This window comes from Dromaius novaehollandiae, chromosome 5, assembly GCF_036370855.1.
Source record: "Dromaius novaehollandiae isolate bDroNov1 chromosome 5, bDroNov1.hap1, whole genome shotgun sequence".
NCBI classification, from domain to species: Eukaryota; Metazoa; Chordata; class Aves; order Casuariiformes; family Dromaiidae; genus Dromaius; species Dromaius novaehollandiae.
The window spans coordinates 5,088,170-5,103,655 of record NC_088102.1 but is presented as its reverse complement, the minus strand read 5'-3'; the positions used below and the strand labels follow the sequence as shown (position 1 = coordinate 5,103,655).

The window sequence follows — 15,486 nt, the reverse complement described above, 5'->3', positions numbered from 1 at the left end:
ACAGACAGGAGATGGACCCCTAACCACACAAGACTCCTGTAAGGCCTGCATCAACTGTGAGCACCACCTACCCCCTCTGTGGCCATCCCACACTGGAGAACGTGGTGTGCTACTGCTTTATGGTACAACTGTAGCCCAGACACAGGCTGTACAGCACTCCCATCCCATAGGCAAGGTCACAACCAGAGAAACTCATCCTTGTTCAAGTGCTGACACTGAGACAGCTTTTGTGCAGGTACTTGCATAAGAAGGTCTTCATTTATCTGTGAGAAAGCACCTGCAACACCTGCCTCTTAAATTAAAACATTTGGGGCAACTTATTGTTGCTCCTGCAGTAAAACCAAGCTGTCGCCCTGCACAGGGGGCTCACAGCTCTTGTCCCTGGGAATCTGCACTCCAAGGGGAGTTTAACTGCCCTGGCACTACACCAAAGATGAGAGCGTAGCAAAGTCTCAACGTGAACTGTTGAAAGAAGTAATACTGTTATTCACGGGTTGCATATTGGGAGTAGACGACCAGAAAGCTTGTCCGGCAGATATGTGGCAGAGCTAGGAACTGAAACCTTACCTCTACAGCTGTGCTTCAACAAGCTTGATACTGCCCAATGGAGTAGGTATCACTCCCTCCAAACTTTGTCCTTTTCTTTCTTGCTCTCAGCCCTATGGTTCAATGCAAATCAGTGCATCAACTGTAACTGCACCCCAGCTTCTCAGTGCTGGACAAATGCATTTAACAACAGGCCCTCCTTTTTCTCTGTGCACCCTCACTCTGAGCAAGCAGAGAAGACAGGGTTAAGCTGGGCTGTACTTCCACTTGACAAAGGAACCCCCCTGTGCAATCAGATCATACTCAGGTGGAACCAATTACACCAGGGAAAGAAAGGAGTCAGAGCTCGAGCACAAGAAACTGTTGGTCTGTAACTTCCATTTCTTACCCCTTCGTCACGGATCCTTGAGAGAAGAGACAAAGGCTGCACTGCTCTTATTAAACAGAGTTTTAAAGGCTGCTCCTCTCTTTGCCATCTGCAGAGCAGAATATTTAATGATGCATTAATAACATTAAGGGGAGAGGTGTTTGTGCAGGTGGACGGGCAGAATAAGGTGCTCTGCACACTTTGTCTTTGTGAAAGCTTGTTTGCCAAGCCTCACACCCTGGAGAAGCAGTTCTTCAGACCTGCTGCCCCTTCGCTCTGGAGAAAGAGGGCTGCTTCTTTCTGTTGTTTCACTTTGGATATTTAAAGCCCCATCTACACTGCAAATGTGTTTTGCAACCCAGGCATTTTGTAATTGCCGTCTGACTCAGCTGCAGAGCTAAGGGCTCTTTGCTTGATCCTTTCCCACGAGGCCTGGAGCAGTTTTGGCCTTTTGCCCACTTGCGTTCACAAGCCCACAAGGAGACCACCTTTATTCCCAGCATACTAAAAGTCTGGTTTAAAGTTGAAGCTGAAGCTCCAAGGGACAGGCTAAGAACGGACACGGAGGCAGTTACCGCGATACAGCGGATGGGCGGGAGGATGTTAGTTTTCATCACTCTCGATGAATCTATACCCTTAAGGTTGCTCCAGACCCAAACCAGTCACTTGTGACACTGGGTCAGTCTCAGATCACCATTAGTGGTGCAAATCCAGAGCGACTCCCTTAGAGCGCTTGCAGACTTGCCCTGGAAATGCTGGAGAGCAGAAATCTCTCCTTGTCCTCTAGTAATAGTTCCTCAAATCTTTGTTAACATCAGCCAACACCATTAGAGAGAACTAGAAATTAATGATAAATCTGAATGATGTTTTGAAGCCCTCAACAAGCCTCATCAGCCATTAGACAAAGCCAGATCTGTTCTCACCGTGTCAGTCTGGGTCTAGGTCGAGTCAAAGAGAAGCAGATGAGGATAGTGCAAAGCGAATTCTCCTGTGAACTTCGACTACCCATATTTAAACCCTAAACCATAATAGCATTGCATCTAATTATGCCATAATACAAGACGAAAGTACCTCAGGCAAGATCACCACAGTGCTCCTCTGGGAAAGGCTTTGCCCCATTTCAGTGTCAGAAACAAGCGGTGCCTTTGTGGAGCCGGGACGGGGAAATCTGTGCCCTGGAAGATGCTGCTTGATTAAGCCCCTACTCAGATAAACTCCCACAAGTAACAAGAGAAATTAAAAATAGCAATATTAAAACTTACACTGTAACAGTTTGAGGGATTTGCTTTGAAATAAAAGATTAATGGACATATTGATTGACTCGAGGGTTGGGACAAAGGCTGACTAGCATTGTTTATCTTTTTAGCATCTGTTTGTGGACTTAACTGTGCTTGTGTCCAAGCAAATATTGTGTTACAGAAGCTTATGAACTAACATACGAAGTATGGCCAGGTTGTCTCCAGCTGAGCCTGCAGGTTGTCAGAACATGCTGCCATCGAAATATATTAGCAGTTGCAGGAGTTACAACCCAAAGGAGGCTTCAAACCCAACAACTCCACGTGCTGCAAGCCTCAGTCTCCAGCACGACACATGGTGCTTGGGGATCGCTGTCTCAGAGACGCTACTGCTGCTAAGCCTCTGGCAGATCTCTGCAAAACGCAGCACGCTTCGCCAGCACGACACGTGCTCCTATCCACGCACTGGAATAAAAACAAGTTGTAGCTAACCTGATGCGTTATCGGGGTCCTGGTGAACCATAGGGCTGTTCACGCAAATGACAACTTAATATCTAAGACTAGATTCAGCTGAATATGTGTTCATAGATGCTTCTACAAACCTACTCAGTGTTAGAAATATGCGTTTACCTCGGTGCTAAGCTCAGGAAAAAGGTTCCCTGAACCCGGGCACTATAAATCTTGCAGCTGAATCGGAGCAGCGTGACGACGCGACACGATGAGCTGCCATTGCAAGGTGCCAGGAAGCCCCGCGCCCGGGCTGTTTGTGCAGGGGGTTACGGGAGGCAGCGCCGGCGCGAGGCTGAACAGCGGCTGCGTGGCACACGGGAGGGCAGAGCCGAGCGGAAGAGATGGAGGAGGAACGCGACCTCCCAGCAAAGGACCCAGGATGTCTACACAGGCTCTGCGGACAGACCCAGGCTCGCGCTGGGTGGACGAGCTCTCTCTTATCCAAAGGCTGCCCTGCTCCGCTGGCACCCCGTGGTGCCCAAGCCAAGACGCCTCCGAGGACAGCGTTGTGCTGACACGGCCACCGGCTCCGGGTTCAAAGCCAGCGCGTAACCAGGGTTCGGAGGCAGGCTATGCTGCTCAAGCCCGCACGCGCAGGACCTCCTCTGTTCAGGTCCCACCAAGAAAGGTGCCACCTTGAGGGGCTTCTCCAACCCCACTACGTCTCCTAAAAGGGTCTGCTGAGTTCTGCGGTGCTGTTTTCACTCTGGGGGATTTGAGGAAAAAGACCTTGGCAACGTAGCACCTTGGAAACTGCGGAGTCTTCAGTAGTTTCTTGTTTTCCGCGCCTTGGGATAATATCAGAGGCCCCACTGGGCAAGAGGCTCTTCACTGCTCCTACTAACAGACGAGTCTGTGCATAAAAAGGCTCAAAGAAAGAAACGCAAAGGGATTTTTGAAAAATGTCCTTTAAAACGTAACGCTTCTTGCAGAACTTCAGCCACCATCAATGATTAACCTGCTGCAGAGTGTCATAATCATCTAATCAGAGGCTATTTTTTGCAAGCCTGGTTTGGCGTTATTCAAGCCGATTTCCCCCCGAGGTAAGCATCCAATCTTCCCGATGTCTTGGGTCTCTTCCTCCCCAGAAAGTGTCCCTGGAGCTGCCTCTCAGGGAGGTGATATTGGGGCCTCCAGACTCTCAGCTCCTCATCCAAAGCTCTGAAAGTCATCTTCATCCACAGATTAAGCTTGTTCCTCCCGTCAGACCTCTCCGTATTTAGCTCATAACACGAGGAACCAAATCCCTTCTGAATCCACCTATTATAATTTCCTCCCTAGCATGAAAAACCTCCGAATTGCCAGGCACGCAAAAACCACAAGGAGGGACTAAAAAAACTCCCAGGAGAGATTCAACGGACCAGCAACGAACGCATTTGAGGCTCTTTTCATTTTGCCTCCTCGTTAAGCCTTTCCCATGCGACGTGGTCACCCTGAAAACGCCGGGGCTGGGGAGACGTGGAGCTGCTCATGCCGTCGCAAGCTATCGAAAGCTGAGGCTTTGGAGGAGGCTGCCAAACATCACGTCAGGGCGCTCTCCAGCGCGGTGCCATCTGACATCCTTCCAACCCTGCACACGTGGGCCAGGCCGTCAGAGACACCGCGACCCGCGCACGGCCGTGGGAGAGCACCCCACCGCGAGCGGAGATGCCGCAGCTCTCCGAGGGACGCAGAGCGCGTTCTCGGCGTCTGCTCCGGGCTTGCTCTAAGCGCCCCTCCGCTCACGGTTACGGGCGCCAGCCGTCCGAAACGCTGTGCCGGCAGCCCGGCTCCTTCGGAGAGGCCAGGCGTTAAGTCCGTAACTCCACGGACCACCCAGCCCGCGAGCAGGGCCCAGCCGCGCTCACGTGGGCCTCGGAGCAGCTCGGGCGGCGCGTGGGACGGTGCCGGCTCGAGCACCCGGTGCATCCGAAACGCCTGCAGCGAGAGGGGATCAGGCGGTTATCAACCGCGGGAGCCCCCGGGAGACACTCACATGGGCTACCAGGGTGTTACGGCAATAAACCGAGAGCAGCATCTCGTATCACTGTCAGTTTGAAACGCCACCTAAAGAGAGCACTGATTACAGGAGAGGAAGAAACCCAGAAGCCTTTGGTGACCATTTTAAAGCTTTCAGCTATTTAATTGTGGGTTTCCACATGCTGACAGAGAAGCCAAGTGCCCTCACCACAAGAAGCTTCTCCTCCCAGGAGCTATCTCCGCATGCTTCGTATCTAGGGAGATGCCAAGCATCTTCAAAAGAGGCCTGGAGAACTCCCCGAAGCTGCCGTGAAGGAGGACATCAAGGCTCGCAGGTGAGGTGTTAGCAGCAACACGAGGCGACGACAAGGCTGGCTGGGCCAGGGGTGCCCGAGGCGGATCTGGGGAAGAACATGCATTTATTGCTACTAATCACCTGCCAGGACATTTCCAAAAGCATGGACAAAAATACAGCACAGTAACAGAGAGCCAGAGCACAGGTGAGTCCTGGAACCGGCTTCAGGTGCAGGGCAGAAAAGGAGGGGACGATCGACGCTAGGAACAAGATCGTCACGAGGACAGGCCATGAGGGCTGAACGGAGCACGGAAAGGGCAGAGTGAGGGGCAGGAAGAGCGAGAAGACCGTACCAAAATAGGGATAAAAAATGAGTTTCAGAAGAACTCGCTGGCTTGCCTTCCCAGAGCCCTGCGTGCCCTGTCTGGAATGATCCGACGACGCCGTGTAACGCGAGCTGCGGAAGGTCTCCGAGCACGGACTGCATTTCATTAGGATGAAAGACACAACAGCAATCATAACATCGCTCCGCACAAGGAGCAAGCGGACAGAAGAGGTTCCAAATCATTCGGAGAAAATGCTTTGTTTGTTCTCTCCCGAAGACGGCTAGCAGGCATAAACGACTGCCTTAAAAAAATGATAGCTGCACTAAATCTCCACACAAAACTAGCGATAAATCTCCAGCCACAGTGCCCTGCAGCGTCTCCAGCTGTCCGGTCCTTGGGCTCCGGCTTGCAACGTGTGCCATTCCCAAAGCTTGGGAGGGCCTTCGTGAGGGAAAAGCTACACAATTCTCCACCACTTGAAATGAAAAACACTGAGGGCTGCCTGTCAAAAACCCACCGCTTACACCTCTGGGCACTGCAAATAAAGGGGAATGTTTTCGGATGTGCTCTGAAGATTATGGGTCCCAGCTCTGTCTCTGAAAATGACACCTGTGCCTTGGAGGCAAGGCTGCAAAAAGGCTCTGCCTCGAGTCCCTGAGTCACTTTTGGAAATGAAACTTCAGCTCCCAGATCACTTTAGGAACTTCTGAATAGTGAACTCCAAATCTAGACTTAGTTATATGAAAAGAAAGGGGCTGCCTTGGACAAAACGCATTTTTGCTCTTACAGCTTCTTGGCTGGTTTTCCCTCCTCTCCAGCTGCTAGGTCTTTAAAATCCTACAGGATTACGAGGCTGGGGTGGAAAAAAGAGGTAGGCAGGAAATAAAAAAGCAGGTAGGAAAGGAGGAGTTTTCTATGGCCCAGCTGAAACTAGCCCTTCGACTAAACACCGCAAAGAAATATCTTCTAGCGGGGGGGACTATGCTGTGAAAACTGGCCATCGGTGGCCCTCGCCAGTGTTTTATGTCGGTACTTACTCGTGCTTGTGCTAGTTCCGATAGTATTGATAGTTGTGGGGACAGAGGAGGAGGAGTAGAGGGGCAGATGGCCGTTCTCACACGCCAGGTTTTTGTCCTGCCAGCTGGAAGCGCTGACACTTATGCCAGAGTCCCGAGAGTTTTGCCATCCGTTGAGCTTATCATCGGAGTTCTGTCTTTGGTGATAGTAGTGCGTCTGCCCATAATCCACAGAATCGGACCGGCCTCTGTTTTGGCTGCCAAAACTACCCGACGTGCGATCCTCCAAATGATTGAGCCACATGGCGAGAGCACTTCTGTCTTCTAGCGAAGTGGCAGGGTGTATCAATGCATAGGACAGCAGCTGCCTGCTCTCTTCGATGTGTTGGTTGTGTTCAATCGAGTGGGCCAGGATTTTAGGCAAGAGTTTCATGTATTCGACTTTTGCTTCAATATTTCCTGGTTTCAGTAAAGGCAGGTGGGTTAACAATAGGGAAATCACTTTATCCTTGGATTCTTGTTGCCATTGGTTAATGATTCCTGTTGGAAGGAGAGAAAAAAAAAAAGCATTGAGAAATCGGCAAACAGATGTAATAAACAAATAAATAGGTTCTGGCAAGGTAAATACAACAGGACAAAGGGATTCCTGCGTGCTCGATGCCACGAATGAACGTCCCCCAGGCTCTGCGAAACACACCTCTCGCAGGCGGCGGGATCACCACTGCCTGAAAGCTGAGGTCATAGCAACACGTGCCAAATTCGACCCCAAAAGTTACTAGACATTCCTGAAAATCACTCAAAGGGCCAAATTATACCCACCTCTACAGCCACGTAGCTCCGCTGCTGTTAAAATGAAGTTGTGCTGATGTTAATCACAGTCACAGTTAGGCCCAAGTTTTCAGCAACGTCGCAGATTATACAGAATATTATTCAAAACCTTTTCCTTGATAAACTTAACCTTCTTAAAGCACCGGTTAGAAAATGGAAAGGTCAAGATTCAAATGGGAGAACAAAAGCAAGAGCCAGGAGGGATAAAAGGAAAGCCTTCCGCAAGGGCGCGTCGGGGTGAGACAATAACAACTACGAGGTGTTGGTCCATCCACCGGCCTGGCGGGATAAGCTACCCCGAAGGTATTCAGGGAGGGGCTCAGCTGAAGCAATTCCTGAGCTATTATTCCTGTGTTAGCTCAAGGCAGATAGGAGAGGCTTGCAAAGACTGGAAAAAGCATACGTAGCGTCTAGCTTTAAAAATAAGCAAAAGGAGAAGGCAGGGAATTATGAACTGGTCACTTAGCTTGAACTCCTGGAAAACTGATAGAACAAATAATGAAGCAACCTATTTGTAAGCACTTAGACGATAACAAGATGATAAGTGACTACCGACGCGGATTTGTCAAGAACAATCTAATTTCCCTCGATGACAGGGTAACCGGCCTTGCGAAGAGCTGGAGAAGCAGTAAGTGCCGTATATCTTGATATTCATTAGACGCTATCTCACGTGGCTTCCTCGCAAGCCAACTAGAGAAACACGCTGGTCCTTCCTCTCGACCAGCCTCCGCAGCCTCCCAGCCGACAGGCCACGGGTGTCCTTCTGCCGCAGGGGCAGCTGTGCCGGGGTGCTTCGTGGCCACGCACGGCCTGTCCTCCAGCGACTTGTCTAAGCCCTGGAGAAGCCTCCAAACCTTGGGCCCCTGTAGCAGGCTGTGCCTAAGAGTGCTGCAACTGAACCGTCTCGAGAAAAAGTACTTCCATTTTTTTAAACCTGCTGCCCAAAAGTAACAGCGAGTGCCCTGAGTTCTCATATTATAAAAAGCAAACAAAAAATAAACCCCAGAATACCAAACTTTCCTACCTACGCTCTCCCCCTCCAATATAGATCTGTCTGCTGTCTCTTTGCTGCAACGCCGAGCCCTCGTACCTCCCTGCGTGAAGCCGTTCAAAACCTCTGGCTATCCTCGTACCACCGCGTTTTTCTGAAATAGGGGAGCTGACGGCACACACATCACACAAGGCTCCAGGCCACGTCCGTAAGAACATCCATCAGGTTCGTTCTTTGGAAAAGACAAGCTGCAGTGCGTTAGACAGTCTCACACTTCTAATATATAATTGCTCCGTGACCTAGAAAAAAGGCACAGCGTCGCGCTCAGCCATTACTACGGGGTCTTGTCACTGCTAGGGCCAAGCGTCCTGATGTCGCTCCCGAGCACCAGCGTTCGCCGGTGAAGAGCCCTCGCTCCTGCAGCTCCGGTTCCCGTTTCAGGGCACGCAACCGTGTGGATGCGAAACCATTAGATGGGTTGCTGCAAACACCGACGGCTCCCGCTGCAGCTTTCTGCGACGGTACCGACTGCTCTCGAGACCCACCTCTCCTCCAAAGCCCCACTTCAGCCCCCCTACCCAGCACGGGGTATTACGGACAGCAGTGCTCTCAAAACACCTCGGAGAAGCTATGCCACTCTGCGGAGAATAATTAAGCATACGTACTGGCGGAGAAAGCAAGAGGAAGGCCTTAATATTAAAGACATATTGCTAGGAAAGAGGAGAGCCAGGATCCAGCCTGTGCTCCACTATTTTAGGCTTTAAATAAAAACTAATCGGAGTTGGGTCTAGCCAACACCGTCACTTCTTCCTGCTACGCAGCGAGCTACGTCTGAGCTGTCACGTGTGTCCTGGAAACACCTTCCAGGCAAGATGGGCAAAGCGAGACCGGATTTGTGCATCCTGATGGTGCTTCAGTGATGGGCTGCTCTGCAGCGTGAAGCCCTAGGTAAGGCTGGGCATCCTCCAAAACCACCCGGCAGGTTCCTGGTGACTGTAAGCACCTGCGAGGTCAAGCACCAAAGGGATGAAGGCGCTTTTTTTTTTTTTTTGAAAGCTGTTAAATGGGACTTAGCACCTAAATCCCTTTATGGATGCAACTGCTGGAAGATTCATTGACCAGGTTGCTTGATTTTTAAGTGTCACTGGCCACACACAGTACCTACGACGTGTGCCACACGCTCTTCTAACTACCGTCTTAAATGGAGCCTGAGCATTTGCCCACCAGAGCATACTCTGTATTTTTCCTTATGCAAATATAACCATGTAACAGGCAAAGCTGCTGCCTTGGCCCAGTGGGGTGTAGATCTGGGCTACCCCTGCATGATTGCTATCTCCAAATTTAAGTTAGTTTTGTGCTTAATCTGATTTACCTGCAGACGCTGCTGCAAGGGTCAGCCCCCTCCTCTCTCCCCCAGCATAAGACTGCAGCCAAGGCCGCTCACCAACCTCACTGAAAACTAACCAATTTTTTTAATAAGTGTTTTTGCTATGTTCGTTTTCCTTATCATCCCCTCCATGTTTTTCATTGCCACCCGGACAATTCAGCAGCCCTTTTTGGCCGACGTAGCCAGCCCCCCAGCATGGCGCGGGCTGCTGGGAGAGGCTGCCAAGATTTTGCAATAGCCCACACAGGTGTTTGGATAAGGGCAGGAGGTCAGGCTTAATCCTATCCGCCACCGAACGGAGGGATCGGGGGAAGGCAGGGGAAGAGGAAAGCGGGAGCTGCTCCTGGGCAGGGGGAGAGGGAGCCGGTGGCTCACGGAAACCCTTCTCCATCCCCTCTTCCCCAACGCAGGGGCTCCCAGTCCGATTCCCTACCAGTTACCAAGCGGTCACAGACGTCTGGACATCTAGGATGCCTCACCCCTTACTGCCAAAATTTCTGCACTAAGATCCCCACGGTCAAACACAGTTGAGGAACGTGTCCCAGTTTCTGGCCCCCACGTTGCAGGGATCCCGCGCACCACCTATCTTCTAAGTTACGACAACTTCACGAATATCATGTTTTCCCATGCAGTACGGCTCATGCGCACACACTGTACAACGGAGAACCTGAAGTAATAAAACCTGGGCCCTACTTGAACTTTTCCTGCACAATCCCAGCAGCCACTAAGTTCTCCATCCCATAACACGTGCGCACCAAACACAGCAGCGTCCTCCTTCCACGGCTGAACAGGTCCAACACGGGGAGATACCCACAGTGCCGGGCAGGACACCAGTAGTCTGGCCAGGACTTCGCCATGAAACGCCAGCCCTGCATCGCTCCAGGCTCAGAGCTAAGCAAGAGCAGCCAAAGGGCTACCTTCCTCGTGTCCCTTCTCCGTCGGACACCGCCAACAGATGCTTCGGAAAGGGTAAACCGAGAGGCCAAGAGCAGCGTGGTGCTTCCCATGATACTCTCCCTGCAAGCAGGGATTTCTGGCGTGAGCCCGAGGTGATGTCTTCCAGCTTAATAAGCCCTCATTGGATTTCTCTTTCACAGATTTGTTTTAATCACTTTTGGAACCGTGTAAACTGTTAATGTCCTCCACGTCCTGCGGCGACGGAGTCCACGGTCTAATGACGCATTGTGCAAAGAAGCACTTTCTTCTGTTTACTTTGAACCGGCCTCCTGATAAATGACTCGGTTATTTAAACCGCCAGCAAGGCACGTGGATTTCCTGAAGCCATTAACGATGTACGGAGAACACAGCTGCAGTTTTCAGAAGGTAAACGCCGATCTAGAGCGACAGGGAAAGGGACAGACACGCACCGGCATCACTTCAGAGGCAGCCACTGCAGAGGGGCACAAAACCCGGGGCAGCGCGGGTGGCATGCCGGTGCTGGGTAGCGGTTGTCACCTGTAGTTAGAAACCTGGAAGTAACAGCCAGCAAGGGCTTTTTTATATATCTATATAATTTTTGATTTTTGCAAATAGATCTCTGCCTTCTCCCTCCGAAACACTGACCCTGCCCAGAGGGGCAGATAAGAGTAGCTGTCACCACACACATGCAAATGGATTTATCTCATTAGATGAGATGTCTCTGAGGAACAATGGAAATACATGATATCTCTCAAGTGGTTAAAAAAAGAGAAAAAACACCCTAACCAAGATAAACCCTTTCATTCTGAAAGCCGAATAGAGAGCTCTGCAGCAGAAATTAGGTTACCCGCCTATTGTCACATACGACTTATCAGATTTCACAAGCAAAGTAGACAAATATGTCAACTGGGGCTTTGACAAGGAGGTCGAGATGAGCGATGTGCAATTTATGAACTCGACAACAGCTTATGAGGGGTAACAAGGACAATAATTAAAGTCTGTAAGCATTTTAAAAACTGCCGAAGGATTTTCAGAGTGACAAAGAGTATGTTGAGATACCAGGCTTGGTATTATCACTCCACAATGGCATGTCAGTGCATTTTTTCCAGTTGTCAGTATATTATTCTTAAATGACTGTTTTATTATACCCCTGTTTTCAGCTTAGCAATATTTACCATAAAATTTCTCCAAAGCACATTCAGATAACATGGTCAAGCAAGAAATGACTAAGAGTTAGCTGTGCGTATCGGAGGGGTGCTGGCTGCGCAGACTGCCTTTGCAGAGCTGCTGGATGCACCAATGCGCTCGCATGTGTTCAAGGACAAAAACTGGAGTTTGTACCAAAAAATTACGCTGGGGTCCCTGATCTTGTAAGCAATGTAGCCCGGTGTTGCAGGAATTCCTCTGGAGGAGCCTGCATGGCTTGGAGGGAGGAACTGGGGCGCTCCCGGCCCAAGGTCCCTCAGTGCTGGGCTGTGCTGAGATGTTCATGGCTATGACGGTGAAGGGCAAACTAGAAATCCAACCTGCACTTAGGCCGCTTGCAACAATTTCAAGCAAGTCTGAAATCGGCTGCCCTGGCGTAAGTGATGCCTATTTATGGGTTAGCAGGAAGGGTAAAAACGCTCATGCAAAGGAGGCCTTCCTCAGCGGCGCTCCCAGAAGAGGTTCCCGTTGTTTCCAGCTTCCTCTATAACCAACACGGCATCAACTTCAGCCTCTGGCGTTAGGCAGAACTGGGTTGAGGCATCCACTGTTTTTCGGCCAAGGCATAAAAATTAGCACCTGGGCTCCTCCTGCTTGATGAAGATCTAACAACGCATCATTAACCTCCAGGTCCTTGATGGGAGCAAGGCATTGCACTGCCATCAGAACCAGTGAAATCTGTAGTACCCAAAGTTGTCACTGGAGTCAGCCCCTCGTGTCTAGGCACCAGGCACAGCGGCACGTGTTTCTTCATGGTTTCAGTGTAAAAGGGATCAGGAAATCTAACCTTGTGGATTAACACAGCCCAAAAACCTCTGTTTGGCCAAAAAGTCATCTCCCAGAGAAGCGCCCAGGCTGCACAAGATGACACAACCAAAGACTCCCCTTGCGTTTATTGACCATTTGTTCCAACGTGTCCCAAACACCTCAGATTGCTTTTATTTCCACTTTGAGTTTATCTGGCTTCAGCTTCCGGATCAATCCTGGTCTTGTTTTGACTGTACCTCTAAATGAAAGAGCTCCTCGATGCTCTGCATTTTCTCTAGTTGAGGTACTCAGGACTCTGCAAGCACGTCACCTTCCAAGCTTGTTTCCGTAAGTTTAGTAGGAGCTAAACACCCTGTCTCAAAGGCTGGGGCTCGATGTTCGTTAGTACTGAGCCGATTTCATAGAGCCCTTTACCGGCTCTATGACTTCTAGCAGCCATGTTAATCGGGTATTATTTGACTTGGTAAAAAGTCTCAGTGGCATGGGGAAACCATGCCCAATCTCACACAGAGGTTCCTGGGGCAAAGCTAAAATAGAACAGTAAAAATTGAACGGATTTTAATCAGAAGTCTGGATTTGCACTGAGCGTGGTAACCAGGGACAGGTTGCCACCAGCGTTTTGCCAGCACCAGGCTTCCTAAGACTTGATCTACCAGCCTGGGAGACGGTCTAACTCCGTGCTCTCCATCACACACGCCACTCTTCACTTCTGGTCCCCAGCTCCAGGGCAGCGCTGCTGAGAGGTGACCCTGCCTGAAGGTGAGCAGGGCTTTCTGCACCACGTGCAAGGGGAAGCCCAGCACCTTTCCAGAGAAAAGCATTTCAATTACCATTTGCGGTAATTACCACCTACGTGTGAAGCCTTGCACAGCGTTTTGTTCGGGTGAATTTACATCGCTCTCTTTTCTTCCCAAAAAATCAATCTCTATCAAAAGACCAACGCTAAAAATAACACAGCCAGAAGCCTCTGGGAATTCCTCGCCGCCCCCCACCCAGAGCCCATGCGACGTCTCCTCTGCTCAAAATTGGCAGCTTTCTCCCTCCACAAGAGGCCAATCAGCAAGAATTTCAGCCTGTGCCTTTTCTTACTGTAACTGATGCTAATTAAAAAAAAAAAACCTCGATGACAGTGATTATTACAGACCTGCCAACTGCACAAGGCTGAGAGACAAGGAGTGAACACGGCCGTCTTCGAAACACCAGTGAACCTGCCGCTTGGCTCACCAAAGTCGATGTGAAACCTCAGGCAAGAACATGCCAGCGATGCTCCCGCATGCAGCTACGGGGCGGCTGCGTAAGCTGCCGCGAGTCTCGCCCAACCCCAGCCAGTGTCCGAATCGATGCCTGTGCTAGAGCCGACCTCGGAGCAGGGCTGCGGGACCTCATCCTTCCCGCCTGCCGTCAGCCGGAGCTTGGCCAAGCAGCATCGGGGCCGGCTGGAGCAGACACCAGCGGCTTCCCGGCACCATCCACGCCCTGGCTCCGCGGCAGCCGGGGAGGCAGCTCTGCAGCCCCCCGCCGCCGCCGGCTGCTTCTTCCCAGGCCCAAGAAACCCCTTTTCCCAGGGACGAGGCCAAGTGCGCCACGGGAAAGGCCAAGGAAACATCTCTGCTGCCTTCTTGCCTCCACTCCCACTCATGCAGCCCAACTTGGGAGAAATTTGGGAAGTGGACACCAAGGTCCTCTCCTGTAACAAGCCTTGGCTAGAAGCAGGTGAAAGCCAGAAGGTCTCCAAACAGGCATGGGACAACAGAAGAGCTCATGGGCTGCTAGAGGTGGCAAGGAGGGCACCATGGTTTCCCTCCCAGAGCTTCCACACCAAGAGCTACGAAGCTGAGGGTTCAAAGCGGCTGCGTGGCTCAGCGCTACCCTGGACTTATCTGTCTGTAATGAAATATAGGAAGGCAATTGCTGAACTTCCCTCCTCTTCCAGCTGCTTGGCTTCTGTTCGGATGATCTCTTTTAAGGGTAGAAGGATCTTTTGTCGCCAGCACCGAGAAAGAGAGGGCAGACAGACAACGGCGTGCGCCTTGAGTCGCAAAATCCACAGGGAGCGAGTCTGCCCTCTCCAGCACCCGCGGCCCACCCCACGCTTCAGGCTCTCCGACAGGGCACCCGGGAGCACCAGTGCTCAAAGGAAATTTTAGTGGTGATGCAATGAAACCTGTCGGTTCACATGGTGCTGGCTCTCTTCCTTGTTTCCAGCAGCTACATCACATTTAAAGAAGCTAAAAATACATTAAGTACTTTCCTAACGTTTCTTTTCCACCCGAGCAATCGCTGCAGTTGTTGCAGAGCAGCTCCGAGCAGCGGGGCGGTGACCAGACCATTGCAGGTGCAGGGAAAGGGAGAGGAGACCCATAAAAATAGAGCGATAGACACAGCCCAGCTCCCGAGACAGGATGGGCCGGCGAACTCCCTGCAGTAGGCAACACAGCTTCTTTAGAAAACCTTTAGACAACCTCCCAGCAGCCCCAGTGCGGCGTGTGCAACAGGCTGGTTCTTCCGTGCTGGCCGTTGCACCTTTAATGCAGCTCACTTTTACACGACAGCCAATTTCTTGCATTCTGCTTTCGAAGACTGGCTAGGTAGTAGGCAACCATATGACTTGGAGCTTGTGGCAAAAATAACTAACCCCTGGGGGTAAGGGGATAAGCCCTACTCTACTCTTTGCCCTTTTAAAGCCAGTGCTCCTGGGGTAGCAAGTTTAGCTGCTTGCTGCTGGCAGCTCCCCCCTCCATCGGGCTCTCCAAAGCAACGGCAGACCTGCCAGGTGTCCCGTTTGTATGTCCTTGCGTGGAAGAAACCACTGGAAAAGCCGTTTCCAAACGCACTGTCTCAAGCTCGGATTACTTTTCCTAATCTCACAGCAGTGCAATTCAGGGATGATACTATCGAAAGTTAAGAATTTAGCTACTTAAGTGAGGCTCAAAGAAAACTCTTGGTCAGATCTTTTCATCCCGTCATCCCATACAGCCTGAGGAACCCTTGACCACTTCAGCAGACACAACAGCAGGGCAGCGAGCTCAGTGGTCTTCAGGCAAGTCGTAAAATCGTAAGGGAGAAAAACTTCAATTATTTTGTTTGGAAGCAGAGGGAACTGCGAGACCCCTTAATAAAGCGTTCCTTAATCC

General features: G+C 50.9%; 1 protein-coding gene across 4 annotated transcripts in view; it reads right to left on the bottom strand.

Annotated features, from left to right (window-relative positions):
- SAMD4A (sterile alpha motif domain containing 4A) overlaps window positions 1-15,486 on the bottom strand; it is a 119,085-nt gene that overhangs the window by 42,552 nt on the left and 61,047 nt on the right. For all 4 annotated transcript variants that reach the window (XM_064511853.1, XM_064511855.1, XM_064511854.1 and 1 more), the window contains one exon: window positions 6,276-6,794. In XM_064511853.1, the coding sequence (XP_064367923.1) occupies window positions 6,276-6,794 (519 nt within the window). The remainder of the gene's footprint in view (window positions 1-6,275; window positions 6,795-15,486) is intronic.